The 13,983-nt window shown below is 34.0% G+C and overlaps 1 protein-coding gene across 6 annotated transcripts in view; it reads left to right on the top strand.

The window, feature by feature from the left end:
• TBCK (TBC1 domain containing kinase) overlaps positions 1-13,983 on the top strand; it is a 266,911-nt gene that overhangs the window by 110,680 nt on the left and 142,248 nt on the right. For all 6 annotated transcript variants that reach the window (XM_054484087.2, XM_054484088.2, XM_063663960.1 and 3 more), the window contains 2 exons: positions 4,022-4,058; positions 5,021-5,182. In XM_054484087.2, the coding sequence (XP_054340062.1) occupies positions 4,022-4,058; positions 5,021-5,182 (199 nt within the window). The remainder of the gene's footprint in view (positions 1-4,021; positions 4,059-5,020; positions 5,183-13,983) is intronic.

The raw sequence follows: 13,983 nt of genomic DNA, 5'->3' as shown, positions 1-13,983 counted from the left end.
TTAGCACAAAGCCATAAATGAACAAAAGCAAGCATGAATGAATGAAAGAGTGAATGAATATACCCAGAATTAAGTATAGTACAAGTATGTTGTGTTAGGTAATTATAATATAAAAATGATTACCATAATTATATATAATACAACTATATTATATATGATACAAAGCATAGTGGGATAGGTATCATAAAAAATATACAAAAAGTTTTCACAGAACAAGTGGCATTTGAGGCAGGCTTGGAAAAATCTTGTAGAGCTTTGATTGATGGAAATGATCAGGAAAGAGCATTCAAAGAAGAAAATGCAAAGTTCGTCGTTAGGAAAGTAGTGTGTTCAGATCATAGTAAATCTGCCTTCGCAGGAAGTAGAACATGTGTGGGGAAGTGGTAAGGTGCAAAGAAATTTAGTCTGATGCCGTTTCTTATACTGATATTAATAATAATACTACTTTAAATTTGCAGGTTGTTACTGTTTACAAAGCATTTTCACATATATTATTTCCACATCACACCATCTCTATGACATAGTTAAGACAGATACTAGTTTTCCTATTTCAAAAACAAAGATCTGGGATTCACAGAGGTTAACTAACTTGACCAAGGCATGGTATCCAGTAATCGTCAGAGTCAAAACTCAGTTGTATGTTTTCTAACTCCAAGTCCTTGGCTTTTTCACTAATTCACAGTGGCCTTAAATGCATGAGTACAAAATTGTACTTAATTTGGTATGCAGTGGGAACATACTGATGTGGTGGAGCAGGGGAATGATGTCATAATAGTTGCATATTTAGAAAAATCAATTTGGCTAAAGGAAATATTGGACCAGGTAGAAACTGAACAACTATGAAACATTTGCAGTAGTCCATGAAAGAAGAATGAGAACCAAAACAAGTTTAGTTCAGTATGAATGGAGAGAAACAGAAGACTGAAGAGACCTTGTAAAAATAATATGTATCAGACTTTTATACCTAAGATTTTTCTACCTAAGTGACTATAATAATGGTGTTGGTAGAAAAAAGAGGCAGTTTGGGGGTGACCATGAGTGTGGTTGGGTGCAGTTAAGTTACACTGAAACAATTTTATCCTTTCAAGGCTTGCTTTTAAGATTTATTTAATGGGGTCAGAGCAGCTTGGTTTTGGAGCATAATTTTCCTCCATTACTAAAGCAATGCTCTTCTGACTACTCTCCCTAATGCCTTGTTTATAACAGTTGTGGGTGTTTTTTTTTGTTTTGTTTTGTTTTGTTTTGTTGTTGTTTTCATTCTGCTTGGCATTTTTTCACTCTGATCATTTGAAGTGGTTTCTGCCCCACTTTGTATTATATATATATATATACATACATACACACACACACACTCAGATATATGTTTTCTGTGTATACACACACACACACACACATATATATACACACTCTCTTCAGTAATTAGCAAAGCTTTGAGGGGAACCTTCAGCAGACTTCTGGAGCTTTCTCTATGCATCTCTCTCTCTGGCAGAATCTTCCAGGACACTCTCCTGAAGATTATAGCCACCTTGATCTCCCCAGATTTCCTACTCTGCATATTCAGCTTAGGACAACCACCAAGCTCTTTCTGGGTTCTTCCTCCTTGTCAGTGGCCTGGAACTTCTTTGCATGCAGTAAATTGGGCAATTTTAGGGTTCATTTCATTTGTTTCTCCTCTCTCACGTACAACTCTCTGCTGCCTGATACCTAAGATGTACAAATTGTTGTTTTATATGTTTGGTCTGATTTTTAGGTGTTTCAGGTCAGGAGGTAAATCTGGTTCCTGTTATGCCACCTTTGGCAGAAGCAGAATTCTTCCATAGATCTTGATGAAGCTAATTACAAAGACTAGTATGGGAGAAAGGCACTGTTAGCTAGTTGCCGAAATAATTTGAAGAAGATTCTTAATGACAATTAGCTTCATCAAAAGGGGAGAAGGTAATATTGATGTGTTTTTAAAAGAAATGTTGAATAATAGCAATGAAACTCATTTCCTGACTTTATTTTTGAATTTAAATTAAAATGAACAATTTATGTTTTATTGTTTTCTACAACCCTTACTCATTACAGTGAACTCATATACCTTTGTACTTTTTCCTTTTTCCATTTATATTGTCCCTAGAAAAATGTATCTAAATGTCAACCTATAAAAAATGATGATATGGTGGAGATGAGTGGGGTTTATTTCACATGTAGTACTTAGATTTTAATACACTTGTAAAGTTCTTGACTGGCATCTTGATAGTATAAATACTCAATTGAGTGAAATGCAAAGACAATATGCACCTTTACTCATAAATTCATAATTGCTAGGTGCTGAAATAATATTTATTTAAACTAACCCTGTAGGTAGTAAAGAAGTCTTTAATAGCAGCCTGTATTAACTCATAAAGTGAAATAAAATTAGTGCTTTTTCAGGTTTTTCTGTAAATTACTGTTGATTTTTGATACTTGCTATTGACAAAGGAGATTTTTACTCTACTTTTATAAATTAAGGATGATTTGTCACTTCCAAAACCTTCTAAAATTTGAAAATGTATATGTCTATATATATGTATATAGAACGATATATACTATATATATAGCTGTATATGTGTGTATGTATGTATATATTTCTAGGTAGTAAACTTAGGAGAATAAATTTGTCGAATTATTAATAATGGTAATATTAGATCTTATTACTTTTAGTCTGTTATGAAGCATCCTGTTAATTGAGAAAGTGGTAACAAAAAGCACATGCTTCATAACACCTTTTATTGAGACATTTTGAACATTTAAAAAGTATCTAATTAATTCTTAAAAATACAATTAAGAGTATCTCAAAACTTATGAGGACTGTATTAGGGTTCTCTAGAGAAACAGAACCAATAGGAGATATATAAACATAGATAGAGGAGATTTATTATGAGTAATTGGCTCACACATTTATGGAGGCTGAGATATCCCACAATATGCTGTTTGCAAGCTGAACACCCAGGAAAGCCAGTGGTATAATTGAGAGTCTAGAGGCCTTTGTAGTTCTGATTCCAAAGGTCTGAGAACCAGGAAGCTGGTGATACAAATACCAGTCTAAAGGCAGGGGAAGATTAGATGAAATGTTCCGGCTCAAGCAGTGAAGTAGAAAAGAAGAGACACATTCATCCTTCCTCTACCTTTGTTTTGTTCAGGCTCTCAGTTGATTACATGATACCTACCCACACTAGAGAGGACAGTTTACTGAGTCCACTGATTCAAATGCTGATCTTATCTGGAAACACCATCACACACACACACACACACACACACACACAACATTTAACCAGATACCTAGGTATCCCCTGATGCAGTCAATTAACTAACATAAGGATCTTTAAAATTTCAGAAATATTCTGTACAAACCTGAAAAGTAAAATATACCCTTGAAATTAGTATACCAGCATTGCATTTGGATTAGCCATGGTCTTGAGTCTATCCTTTGGTGAAATAAAGACATTCTGTGAATAATCTTTGGCAAAAGAGTCATCTACATTTGTAATGTGAATAGTATCATTATATAATAGAGTATTTGTAATAACTGTAATTACCTATGTTAAAAGAAAAACCTTTGACAAATTAAATGTAACAGAGTTTAATTGGGGAAAGACCAATTCATAAATTGGCAGTTCCCAAGCCAGAAGAGGTTCAGACACTCCAGCATAGCCACATGGTGGAAGATTTATGGACAGAAAAAGAAAAGTGACATACAGAAAACAAAAGTGAGGTACAGAAACAGCTAGATTGGTTACAGCTCAGCATTTGCTACAGTCTGTTTACACATCCAGTTAGATTATGATTTACTATGTATGGAGAAATCTTTAGGCCGAACTTAAAACATTTAAGGAGGCAGCTTTAGGCTAAACTTAACACTACATTCTCTTTTATTTTAACCAATAAAGTAGACCAAAACATAGAACTTACATTTACCATTTAGTTTATTGGTAATCATTCTAATTATCTCTTTTATTTCCTTTTTATCCATTCCCTGTACCCCTTTTTCCACTCATAGCTCTATGCCATCCCTTGGTTTCTTACCATGTTTACTCGTAAGTATGACTTTCCCCGGTTTTTTTGATATTGTATTAGCAAAAGGACAGCCCGATGCCTCCCATATTTTATATTTACAATAACATTGAGCAGATTTAGTAAGTATTTTTATGTGTTTCTAACATAATAGAGTTAGGTAGAAAAGAATTTCAGTTGTTCTGATCCCTGAATATCAAAGTGAGAATTCTATAAAATAAAAACCTATTGTACATTTCATGATATTTGTACAAACTCTGCCCCCCTTTGAAAAAAAAATTAACTATAATATTTACATAAAGCTTATAAGGGCAACTATTACAATCAAATCAGGCTTAATTTTCAGAGATTCTTCAGTAACTTTTATTTTTTAAACTAGGATTCCTCCAGAAATTAAGCAGATTATGTGAATGTGTAATACTTTAATTTGCTACAAATATTAATAAAGTGGACATACTTACTAATAAAATATGGTTTACATGGTAACTGTAATAATATTTGAAGTAGGTCTTTGTGCACTGGCCTGGAAGATATACATAGTATTGTTAATAAGAAAAAGGAAGTTACAAAAAATAGGAAGTTGCTCATAGGATTTTTGGTGGGAATTTATTAAAACAGCTGTTTAGAGAATATAATAGATATATCATTTTACTGTACCTAAAACAACACTGAAGTTCATCTAGATAAATAAATCTGTGAGAATAATATAACTGGAAAGTTCTGGGAAGAAATATTATGAATGGTTAATAGGGTTAAAAATATTATCTGTTTGGCCAGTCTGATTATCAATTTTTAAGATGCCTTAGGAAGCGATAAATTTTCAAAGCCAAATAAACATTTCATAAAAAGAGTTTGGTAGTATTAGCTCTTAAGTAGTAGTTTTGACCATAAGGTAATAATTATAGAACTAGTAAAGTAAGTTGTTATTGTTTTAATTGTTATTATTTTGGTTTTTAAATTTATTTGTATTTTTATCATTTTACAGATGTATTTCCACTACACAAAATTTTCCACCTCTGGGATACCTTACTACTTGGGAATTCCTCTTTCCCATTCTGTATTGGAGTAGCAATTCTTCAGCAGCTGCGGGACCGGCTTTTGGCTAATGGCTTTAATGAGTGCATTCTTCTCTTCTCCGATTTACCAGGTATAGATCTAAATAAATGGAACCATTAAATGAAATTTGACTATGAAATAATGACACATTCTTAAGCCATTGGCAAAAATAACCATCCAGGCCTTCAGCATCTCTTCTGTTTGGGCCTCATCATCCTCTCTGGATTCTTTCTCTCATATACTGCCTCTTCTGCTGACCCAGCATTGTAAATACAAATCTGGGTCATACCAGCTCACTGTGATTTACTTCCATCTTGGTAATGCTACTAAATGGGTAAAATGCCGGGAAGTGGGGGGCAATATCATATTTGCTCTTGCTTAGGACAGGGGCTGTTTATCTTCAGTGATGGAAAGTACGGAAAGGCCACTTGGGAAGGTGTTTAAGAATCTATGTTTATACAAAGATACAATTCATGAAACTTTGTTGCCTCCTAGCCAAAGCTGCCTGTTAACAATTTGACGGTTTGACAAAAGGAAATACCGCCCTCTTGGGAGGGCAAATCATCTATGTCATGCAATGCAGGAGAATATGTTAAGCATAGAGTATTCACAAGTAAGGAGTTTGTAAACCTAGGAGGTGAATGCTTAAATGTAGAAATATGGATAACTACAGTCTAAGCTTTGATGCTATGGTTAAAAAGATGAAATTAATGTCGTTACCTAGGATGTAACTAAATCTATATTTTTGCAGAAACTTCAGTTTTTTTAGGTGAAAAAAATTCACAGTACTTTATTGACTGCATCCCTTGTGCTGTTCTCCATATTTTCAGGCAGGCCCAAGTTACTGCTGATAATAAACACACTTAAAATTATCCCAGAATCAAATTTGCCTGAAAACCAAATAAAAAACAGAAGGAAGGTCCCTTAAGATTATATCTTCATTAATTACTCTCAAGAAAAATAAGAAACCTACTGCCAGCCCTCATTTTTATGTTTAATGGATGATCTGTACTTGGTACTTTACCATCTCTCTGTTGAAATTTTTTATCATTTCTGGGAAAATAATAAGAAAAATACCTTGGATTTATTTAAAACTTTTTATTCCTCCTTCCCTCAAAATTGAAACTATTATCATCAGCTTTCTGACTTATCAAATTTTAATTAAAGTGAGTTATTTCTTATATGAATAAATAGTTTAGATCATATTTTTTTCTGGGAGATTCTTTGTGAAAATCAAGTTATCTATTTTTTTGTTTTGAACAGTAATAAGTAAGCTAGTTTCGCAAACTAGGAATACTGTTTATATTTTGCAGATGATTTCTTGTCATTTCCAGCTTGCCAAAGTAAACATAAGATGATTGATTAGGATTAAAATACATTTTCTGGCCAGTTCTAAAAATATATGTATTAGGAATGCTGATTGTACATTTTCAAATCAAGCAAATTTATTGCCTTTCCAATTTGATACATAAATGCTCCTGTTAAACACTGGTGAAGCATCTGTTTTTATACTTTATAGGGAGATTAGTGGCAACTCTACTTGTCTATTAAAAAAACACATGCAACTGTCTATTTTACAGTCGACTGACATATTTCTATCTTAATTCCATAGGAAAAAGTATGCTATGTCTTTAAAATTGCCTGCTTTGGGTTTACTTTACAGATGGTACAAGATTAGAATAAAGTTTCTCGATTAATTCAAAACTGAAAGGGTTTATACAGTATTCTTACTAATGATCATTCAAGAGATGTTACCTTGGTTGTTTTAGGCCTTAAAAATGAAATTCTGGTAATTTTATCCTTTCTAGTCACTATATCATAACATCTGTCAAACCTTATTAAACACTCATGTTGTTCAGAACATGCTATTCAAATAGGAACGAAATCTATTTAGTTGATGTACTGTGAGCTGGTACAATTGGGTTTCTTTGCTTAATTGCTTTTACTACAAATTCATCTTTCCATGAAATAATTAATCTGTTTTGTTTATAAATAGGTTATCCTACATGCAAAGACCCAAGATATTTCATCTTCTATTAATAAATCTTAAATTCAGTCCCAGCATCCCTGCTCCTAACATCTCAGTGCATTGATGATAGGTCGTATTAAAGCACTTAACTGGATGAACAGGAATGACATTTGCCACATATTTTCAAAGCTGCCTAGCTTGTCTATGTCTTCTTCCTTCCCATTTACATTGCCACCTCATTCCTGAACAAAATATTATTTCTTAGTAATAGTATAAACTTCAAATAAATAAGTTCAAATGTTCACAGTAGACACAAATTTGATATTTTTAACTGATGAGCATTCTATCTGTTCAAAGTATATATGAATAATACTGTTTTCATTTTATAGCAAGATATACAGTGAAATACAAGTTCAGTCATCCCCCAGTATCGATGGGGGGATTGGTTTCAGGACCCCTCGCAGATACTGTAATCTACAAATGCTCAAGTCCCTTTGCATGTAACCTGTGCACATCCACCTTTATACTTCAGATCATCTTGCGATAACTTTCAATGCCTAATACAATGGAAATGCTATGTAAATAGTTGTTATACTGTATTGTTTAGGGAATAATGACAAGAAAAAACGTCATGCTCAGTACAGACACAGACATTCATTTTTATTCCCCAAATATGTTCACTGAGCAATTGGTTAAATCCATGGATGCAGAACCCACAGATATAGAGAGCGGACTATGTAAGAAAATTTTGTATGTACTTAAAAGTTCTTCATACCAACCTGGCTAACATGGTGAAACTCGGTCTCTACTAAAAATACAAAAACTTAGCCGGACGTGGTGGCAGGTGCCTGTAGTCCCAGCTACTCGGGAGGCTGAGGCAGGAGAATGGCATGAACCTGGGAGGCGGAGCTTGCAGCGAGCCGACATGGCGCCACTGCACTCTAGCCTGGGCGACAGAGCGAGACTCTGTCTCAAAAAAAAAAAAAGTTCTTCATATGTTTAGATTGAATGTGTTCTGCGTGTATTTGGTAAGTAGGACAAGAATCTGGTGACCTCTGATTTTATTTTCACACTTACATTTTATGTAGCATAGAATTTGAGAGAATTTATTTGGTCTCTTAAAACAATAAGGCTTTGAGTTTACTTGAAGTAAAACTTATTTTAGTCAGAGATATAGTATAATTGTGAAGTTTTAGCTAAAACAAATGTTCATATTAATCTAAGCAGCAGTTACATTTTCATGAAATGCTTAACCAAAGCAAAGAAAGCAGATATCAGTGTTGTGGTTCGATATCGCCATCAGATGAGTGGACAGTTGACTACTATAACTTTTCCATTATTCAGTACTTATCTTAATAAAGCAAAAGTGCTGCCAAGTAAACTTAGGTATACTACATTTATATCCAAAGTTTTTAAAGTATTTTAGAGATGTTTAAGTATGTAAATGGGAAGCAATCTGGGTTTTCAGTCAATAGTTTTTTACTGTCATCTAGGGATAAATATAAATTAAATAGGGTTACTATGATATTTATGTGTAATTTTTCCATTATAAACAGTGGCTGAGATTTTTGAAACTATAAGACTTAATCAAATAGTTTATTATAGCCGGTAGGCTACTAATTTGTGACCTCTTTGTTAAATAGTTATCATGGTGATAAACACTGCAGAAAACAATAGGAGTTTAAAACAGGGAGTTAGGCAGTTTTTCTTCAGTAAATGATACTTAAGATAATATTTGAAATTATTTAAGTGATATTGGGGAGTGGGGAGTGGAAAGAGAGGCAAATCTTGCAGACAGAGGGAATAAAATGCTCAAAGGCCTCAAACAGCTGAAGGAAGTTGGAGCAAATGGGAAAGTGGAGAGGAGTGGCTAGAAAAGTGAATGGAGAGGTAGACAAAGAAGGATCATGCAGCATCTTGTAGGCCACATTAAAGATTTTTAAAAATATATTTGTTGAGATATTTTTTCAATATTTTTGAAGTAATGAAATAAGTATTTAAAATAACATCAGGTACCAAAATACGAATGCTATAATTGATATTAATATTTGTAGAGCTTTCTGATCTCTCTACATTTTTTTCAAGGTGATCTATCATGAGTGAAGCAAAGGATTCTTAACATAAGTGCTCCCAATAGTTATCCGTCATTTTTTCTCCCTGGCTTATAGCCAGATATGGGATGGAGAAATCATTTGTGAAACAGTAGAGGAACTGTAGTACACAGTTGTTCAGTGAAAGTTTTGTATTGTCAAGCCTGTAAGATTGATGCCACTTTACCTGAAGCTGAGAATCAATTATTCCCATTTTCTGCTTGTAGCTACATGATCTTCATGCATGTCTATTTCTTCTTCTTTTTCTTTTTTTTTGAGATGGAGTCTCACTCTGTTGCCCAGGCTGAAGTGCAGTGGCATGATTTCGGCTCACTGCATGTCTATTTCTAAGTACACCTTGGAATTGCAAAAGGACAATCAAAATGGAAATTAAATTTGGAGGTTTTAGCAGTGGTCCTTCTCTCCCCCACCCATCCATAAAAATTACATATAAACCTTAAAATCTAGATGGCATATTAAAGTCTTGTGAGTTTAAAATTAGTTAAGGATAAGTGAGAAAGTAGTTATTTTGTTTATATTGGTATGGTGTATAGTTACTGAAATAAAACTTTATGAAAAATTACTTTTAAAACCTCAGGTTATGTCAGTCTTGTTTGTGGTGGAAATACTGCATTATTTTATGGAAAAGGGAAAATTTAAAAACAGATATTACAATACATCACCTCCAAGCTAATAAATGGTCATGAAAACAGCAGCCAGTAGCATGACTGATGAAGACTCTGAAATTATAACGTGATTCTAGGAAGCTAGAAGAATTCACATAACGCTAACCTAATTGTTGCTCTTGAAGCATACAACTAATTTTGCAACATGTAAATACTTTATAAAGTTTAAAAGAAATATTTTGTACGTATTGGGAACTGTAATGAAAAATAATGTTAGAGGTGATCAGAATTTCTACTTATCTTGAAAATTTAGAGTAGATCTGAGTACTTATACATCTTAAACCTGGTCCCAAATTGTCAAGAATCTGATAGGAAGGCCTTTCTTTATAGCAGAGCTGCTTGTTTTATGGTTGATAAGGGTTTCTGCTTTGTGAAAGGATTCCTGCTTTCTGAATTTTTTGAGCAGTCCAAAAATTATAGTTTAGATCAGTGTTATTAAGCATATTTTGTTTCAAGATACCAATGATGGCTTTAGGTTTATATTTGCTTTACTATTGAATGTTTATATGTGCCTTAGGTTTGCAAAACAAAATATATAGAGCATTTTTCACTTTTGAAGTAGATTAAAAGTAATTAACCACAAAAACCTTTAAAAGTCAGAAACTCTTTAAAATATCCCTACATATACTGCTGATAGATATTGCAATAAGAATGTAAGGACCAAAATGTATTAAATTTAAGAGAGAGATTTAAGGCATCAAAAGAATATACCTTGAAATCATAAGAGCCATCTGTGAGAAACCAACAGCCATCATGAGGCTGAATGGGCAAAAACTGGATGCATATTCCCCTTGAGAATTGAAACAAGACAAGTATGCCCACTCTCACCACTCCTATTCCACATAGTACTGGAAGTCCTAGTTACAACAGTCAGGCAAGATAAAGAAATTAAAGGCATCTGAATAGGAAGAAAAGAAATCAAACTGTCTCTTTTCACAAATGATGTGATTTTATGCCTAGAAATCCCCATAGCCTCTGCTCAAGAGCTCCTAGATTTGATGAAAACTTTAGCCAAGTTTTAGGATAAAAAATCAATATATATAAATCAGTAGCACTTCTGTACACTGTGTTCAAGCTGAGAGCCCAATCAAGAACACAATCTCACTTACAATAGCCAATTAAAAAAAATACATTACCTAAGAGTACATCTACCCAAAGGAGGTGAAAGATCTCTACAACGATAACTACAAAACACTGCTTAAAGAAATGATAGATGGCCGAGCACAGTGGCTCATGCCTGTAATCCCAGCACTTTGGGAGGCTGAAGTGGGCAGATCACAAGGTCAGGAGTTCAAGACCAGCCTGATCAATATGTTGAAACCCCATCTCTACTAAAAATACAAAATAAGTTGGGCGTGGTGGCATGCATCTGTAATTCTGGCTACTCAGGAGGCTGAGGCAAGAGAATAGCTTGAACCTGGGAGGCGGAGGTTTCAGTGAGCCAAGATTGTGCCACTGCACTCCAGCCTGGGCGACAGAGCAAGACTCCATCTCAAAAAAGAAAAAAAGGGAAAAAAAAAAGAAATAATAGATGACACAAACAAATGGAAAAACATTCCATGCTCATGGATCAGAAGAATCAATATTGTTGAAATGGCCATATTGCCCAAAGCAATTTATAGATTCAGTGCTATTCCTATCAAACTACTAATAACATTTATCACAGAATTAGAAAAAAAATTCTAAAATTTATATGGAACCAAAAAAGAGCCCGAATCACCAAAGCAATCCTAAGCAAAAAGAACAAAGCTGGAGACATCACACTACCCAATTTCAAACTCTACTACAAGGATACAGTAAACAAAACAGCATGGTACTGGTACAAAAACATACACATAGATCAATGGAACGGGTTAAAGAACACAGAATTAAAGCCACACATGTACAGCCATCTAATCTTCAACAAAGTTGACAAAAATAAGCAATGAGGAAAGGATTCCCTATTCAGTAAATGGTGCTGGGATAGCTAGCTAGTTGTATGCAGAAGATTGAAACCGGAGCGCTTCCTTTCATCATATATGAAGATTAACTCGAGTGGGAATAAAGATTTAAATATAAGACCACAAACAATAAGAATCCTAGAAGAAAACTTAGGAAACACCATTCTGGACCTGGGCCTTGGGAAAGTATTTATGACTAAGTCCTCAAGAGCAATTGCAACAAAAACAAAAATTGACAAGTGGGACCTAATTAAGCTCTTTAAGCTTCTGCACAGCAAAAGAAACTATCAACAGAGTAAACAGACAACCTACAAAATGGGAGAAAATATTTGCAAACTATTTATTTCACAAAGGTCTACTATCCAGAGTCTAAAAACAACTTAAACCAACAAGGAAAAAACAAATAACCCCTTTAAAAATGTAAAAAGTGCATGAACAGACACTTCTCAAAAGAAGACATCTGTATGGCCAACAAGCCCATGAAAAAATGTTTAACATCACTAATCATTAGAGAAATGCAAATCAAAACCACAATGAGATACTATCTAATACCAGTCAGAATGGCTATGATTAAAAAGCCAACAAATAACAGATGCTGGTGATGTTGCAAAGAAAATGGAACCCTTATACACTGCCTGCGGGAATGTAAACTGGTTCAGCCACTGTCAAAAGCACTCTGGAGATTTCTGAAAGAACTTAAAACAGAGCTTCCATTCAACCCAGCAATCCCATTACTAGGCATATACCCAAAGGATTATAAATCATTCTGCTGTAAAGACATATGCATGTGTATGTTCATCACAACACTATTCAAAAATAGCAAAGACATAAAATCAACCTAAATGCCCATCAATGGTGGACTGCATAAAGAAAATGTGATACATATACACCATGGAATACTACACAGTCATAAAATGAATGAGATCATGCCCTTTGCAGCAACATGGATGGAGCTGGAATCCATTATCTTTAACATACTGATGCAGGAACAGAAAATCAAATACCACATGTTCTCACTTATAAGTAGAAACTAAACATTGAGTGCACATGGACACAAAGAAGAGAACAGTAGACACCAGGGCCTACTTGAGGCTGAAAGATGGGAGGAGGAAGAAGATTGAAAAAATACCTATTGGGTTCTATGCTAATTACCTGGGTAATGAAATAATCTATACACCAAATCTCTGTAGCACGCAACCTACCCATATAACACACCCATACATGTACTCCTTGAACCTAAAATTAAAGTTGGAAAAAGAAAAAGAATGAAAGAAAGGGTGCTTCCTGAACCCAAGCTGCTGCTCACAATGTTGTGATCCTTTTCCTTTCTCCAGGTCTCAGTCTTCCCATTAACATATGGGGGTTCTAGAATCATCATGGAATCTTTTAAAAAATGTAAGTTCTTGTCACAGGAACAAATACAGCATGATTCCGCTTATATGAGCCATCTAAAACAGAATTATAGAAGCAGAAATAGAATGATTAAACATAGGTAGTGGGAAATGGGAAGTTGTTGTTCAGTGAGTATGAAGTTATACAAGATATAATTTCTAGGGATCTACTGTACAACAGTTAATATACAGTTAATGATGTGGTGTGCACTTAAAATTTTGTGGTAAGAGGGTGAATCTCATGTTGTGTTCTTACCACACACATACACTAGACGTATAGACACATACACATAGGCTAGATTGGAGAAAAGAGAAATAATATACCAGAGTATTTATAGAAATAATATACCAGAGTGTTTATAGCATAGAGGGAATGACTAGAATATTTTTATTACAAAAAAGCACATTTAATTACTTAAAGTTTCAAGCCATTTTAATCCTTCTGTACAAATTATCAATCATATGAAAACTGCTTATTGAACAAGGTTCTACTTGCCACAAAAATCAAAGACTCCTGTTTTGTTCTGATTCACTGTGAAGTGTAAAGGAAAGAGAGGAAACGATGGCTGCAACTGACCTAGTGCTAAATTTTCCAAGCACTATAGAGCAGGCTGCAAATACCTGCTCTATAGGTAGAGTAGGTACAGATACTTTGCATCAAAGTATCTGTACCTACTCAACTGTTAACTCATTAAGACAACTATATTAAGAATAGAAAACAGTTTACCCATATATCAGTAATGTATTACATTTCCTATTTATTTCTCATTTCATTGTAGGTATTAAACAACAAAAATGGTAGATGCTTAGGAAAAT

The sequence above is a fragment of the Pongo pygmaeus genome, chromosome 3, assembly GCF_028885625.2.
Source record: "Pongo pygmaeus isolate AG05252 chromosome 3, NHGRI_mPonPyg2-v2.0_pri, whole genome shotgun sequence".
NCBI classification, from domain to species: Eukaryota; Metazoa; Chordata; class Mammalia; order Primates; family Hominidae; genus Pongo; species Pongo pygmaeus.
This window is presented reverse-complemented; position numbering and strand designations above follow the sequence as displayed.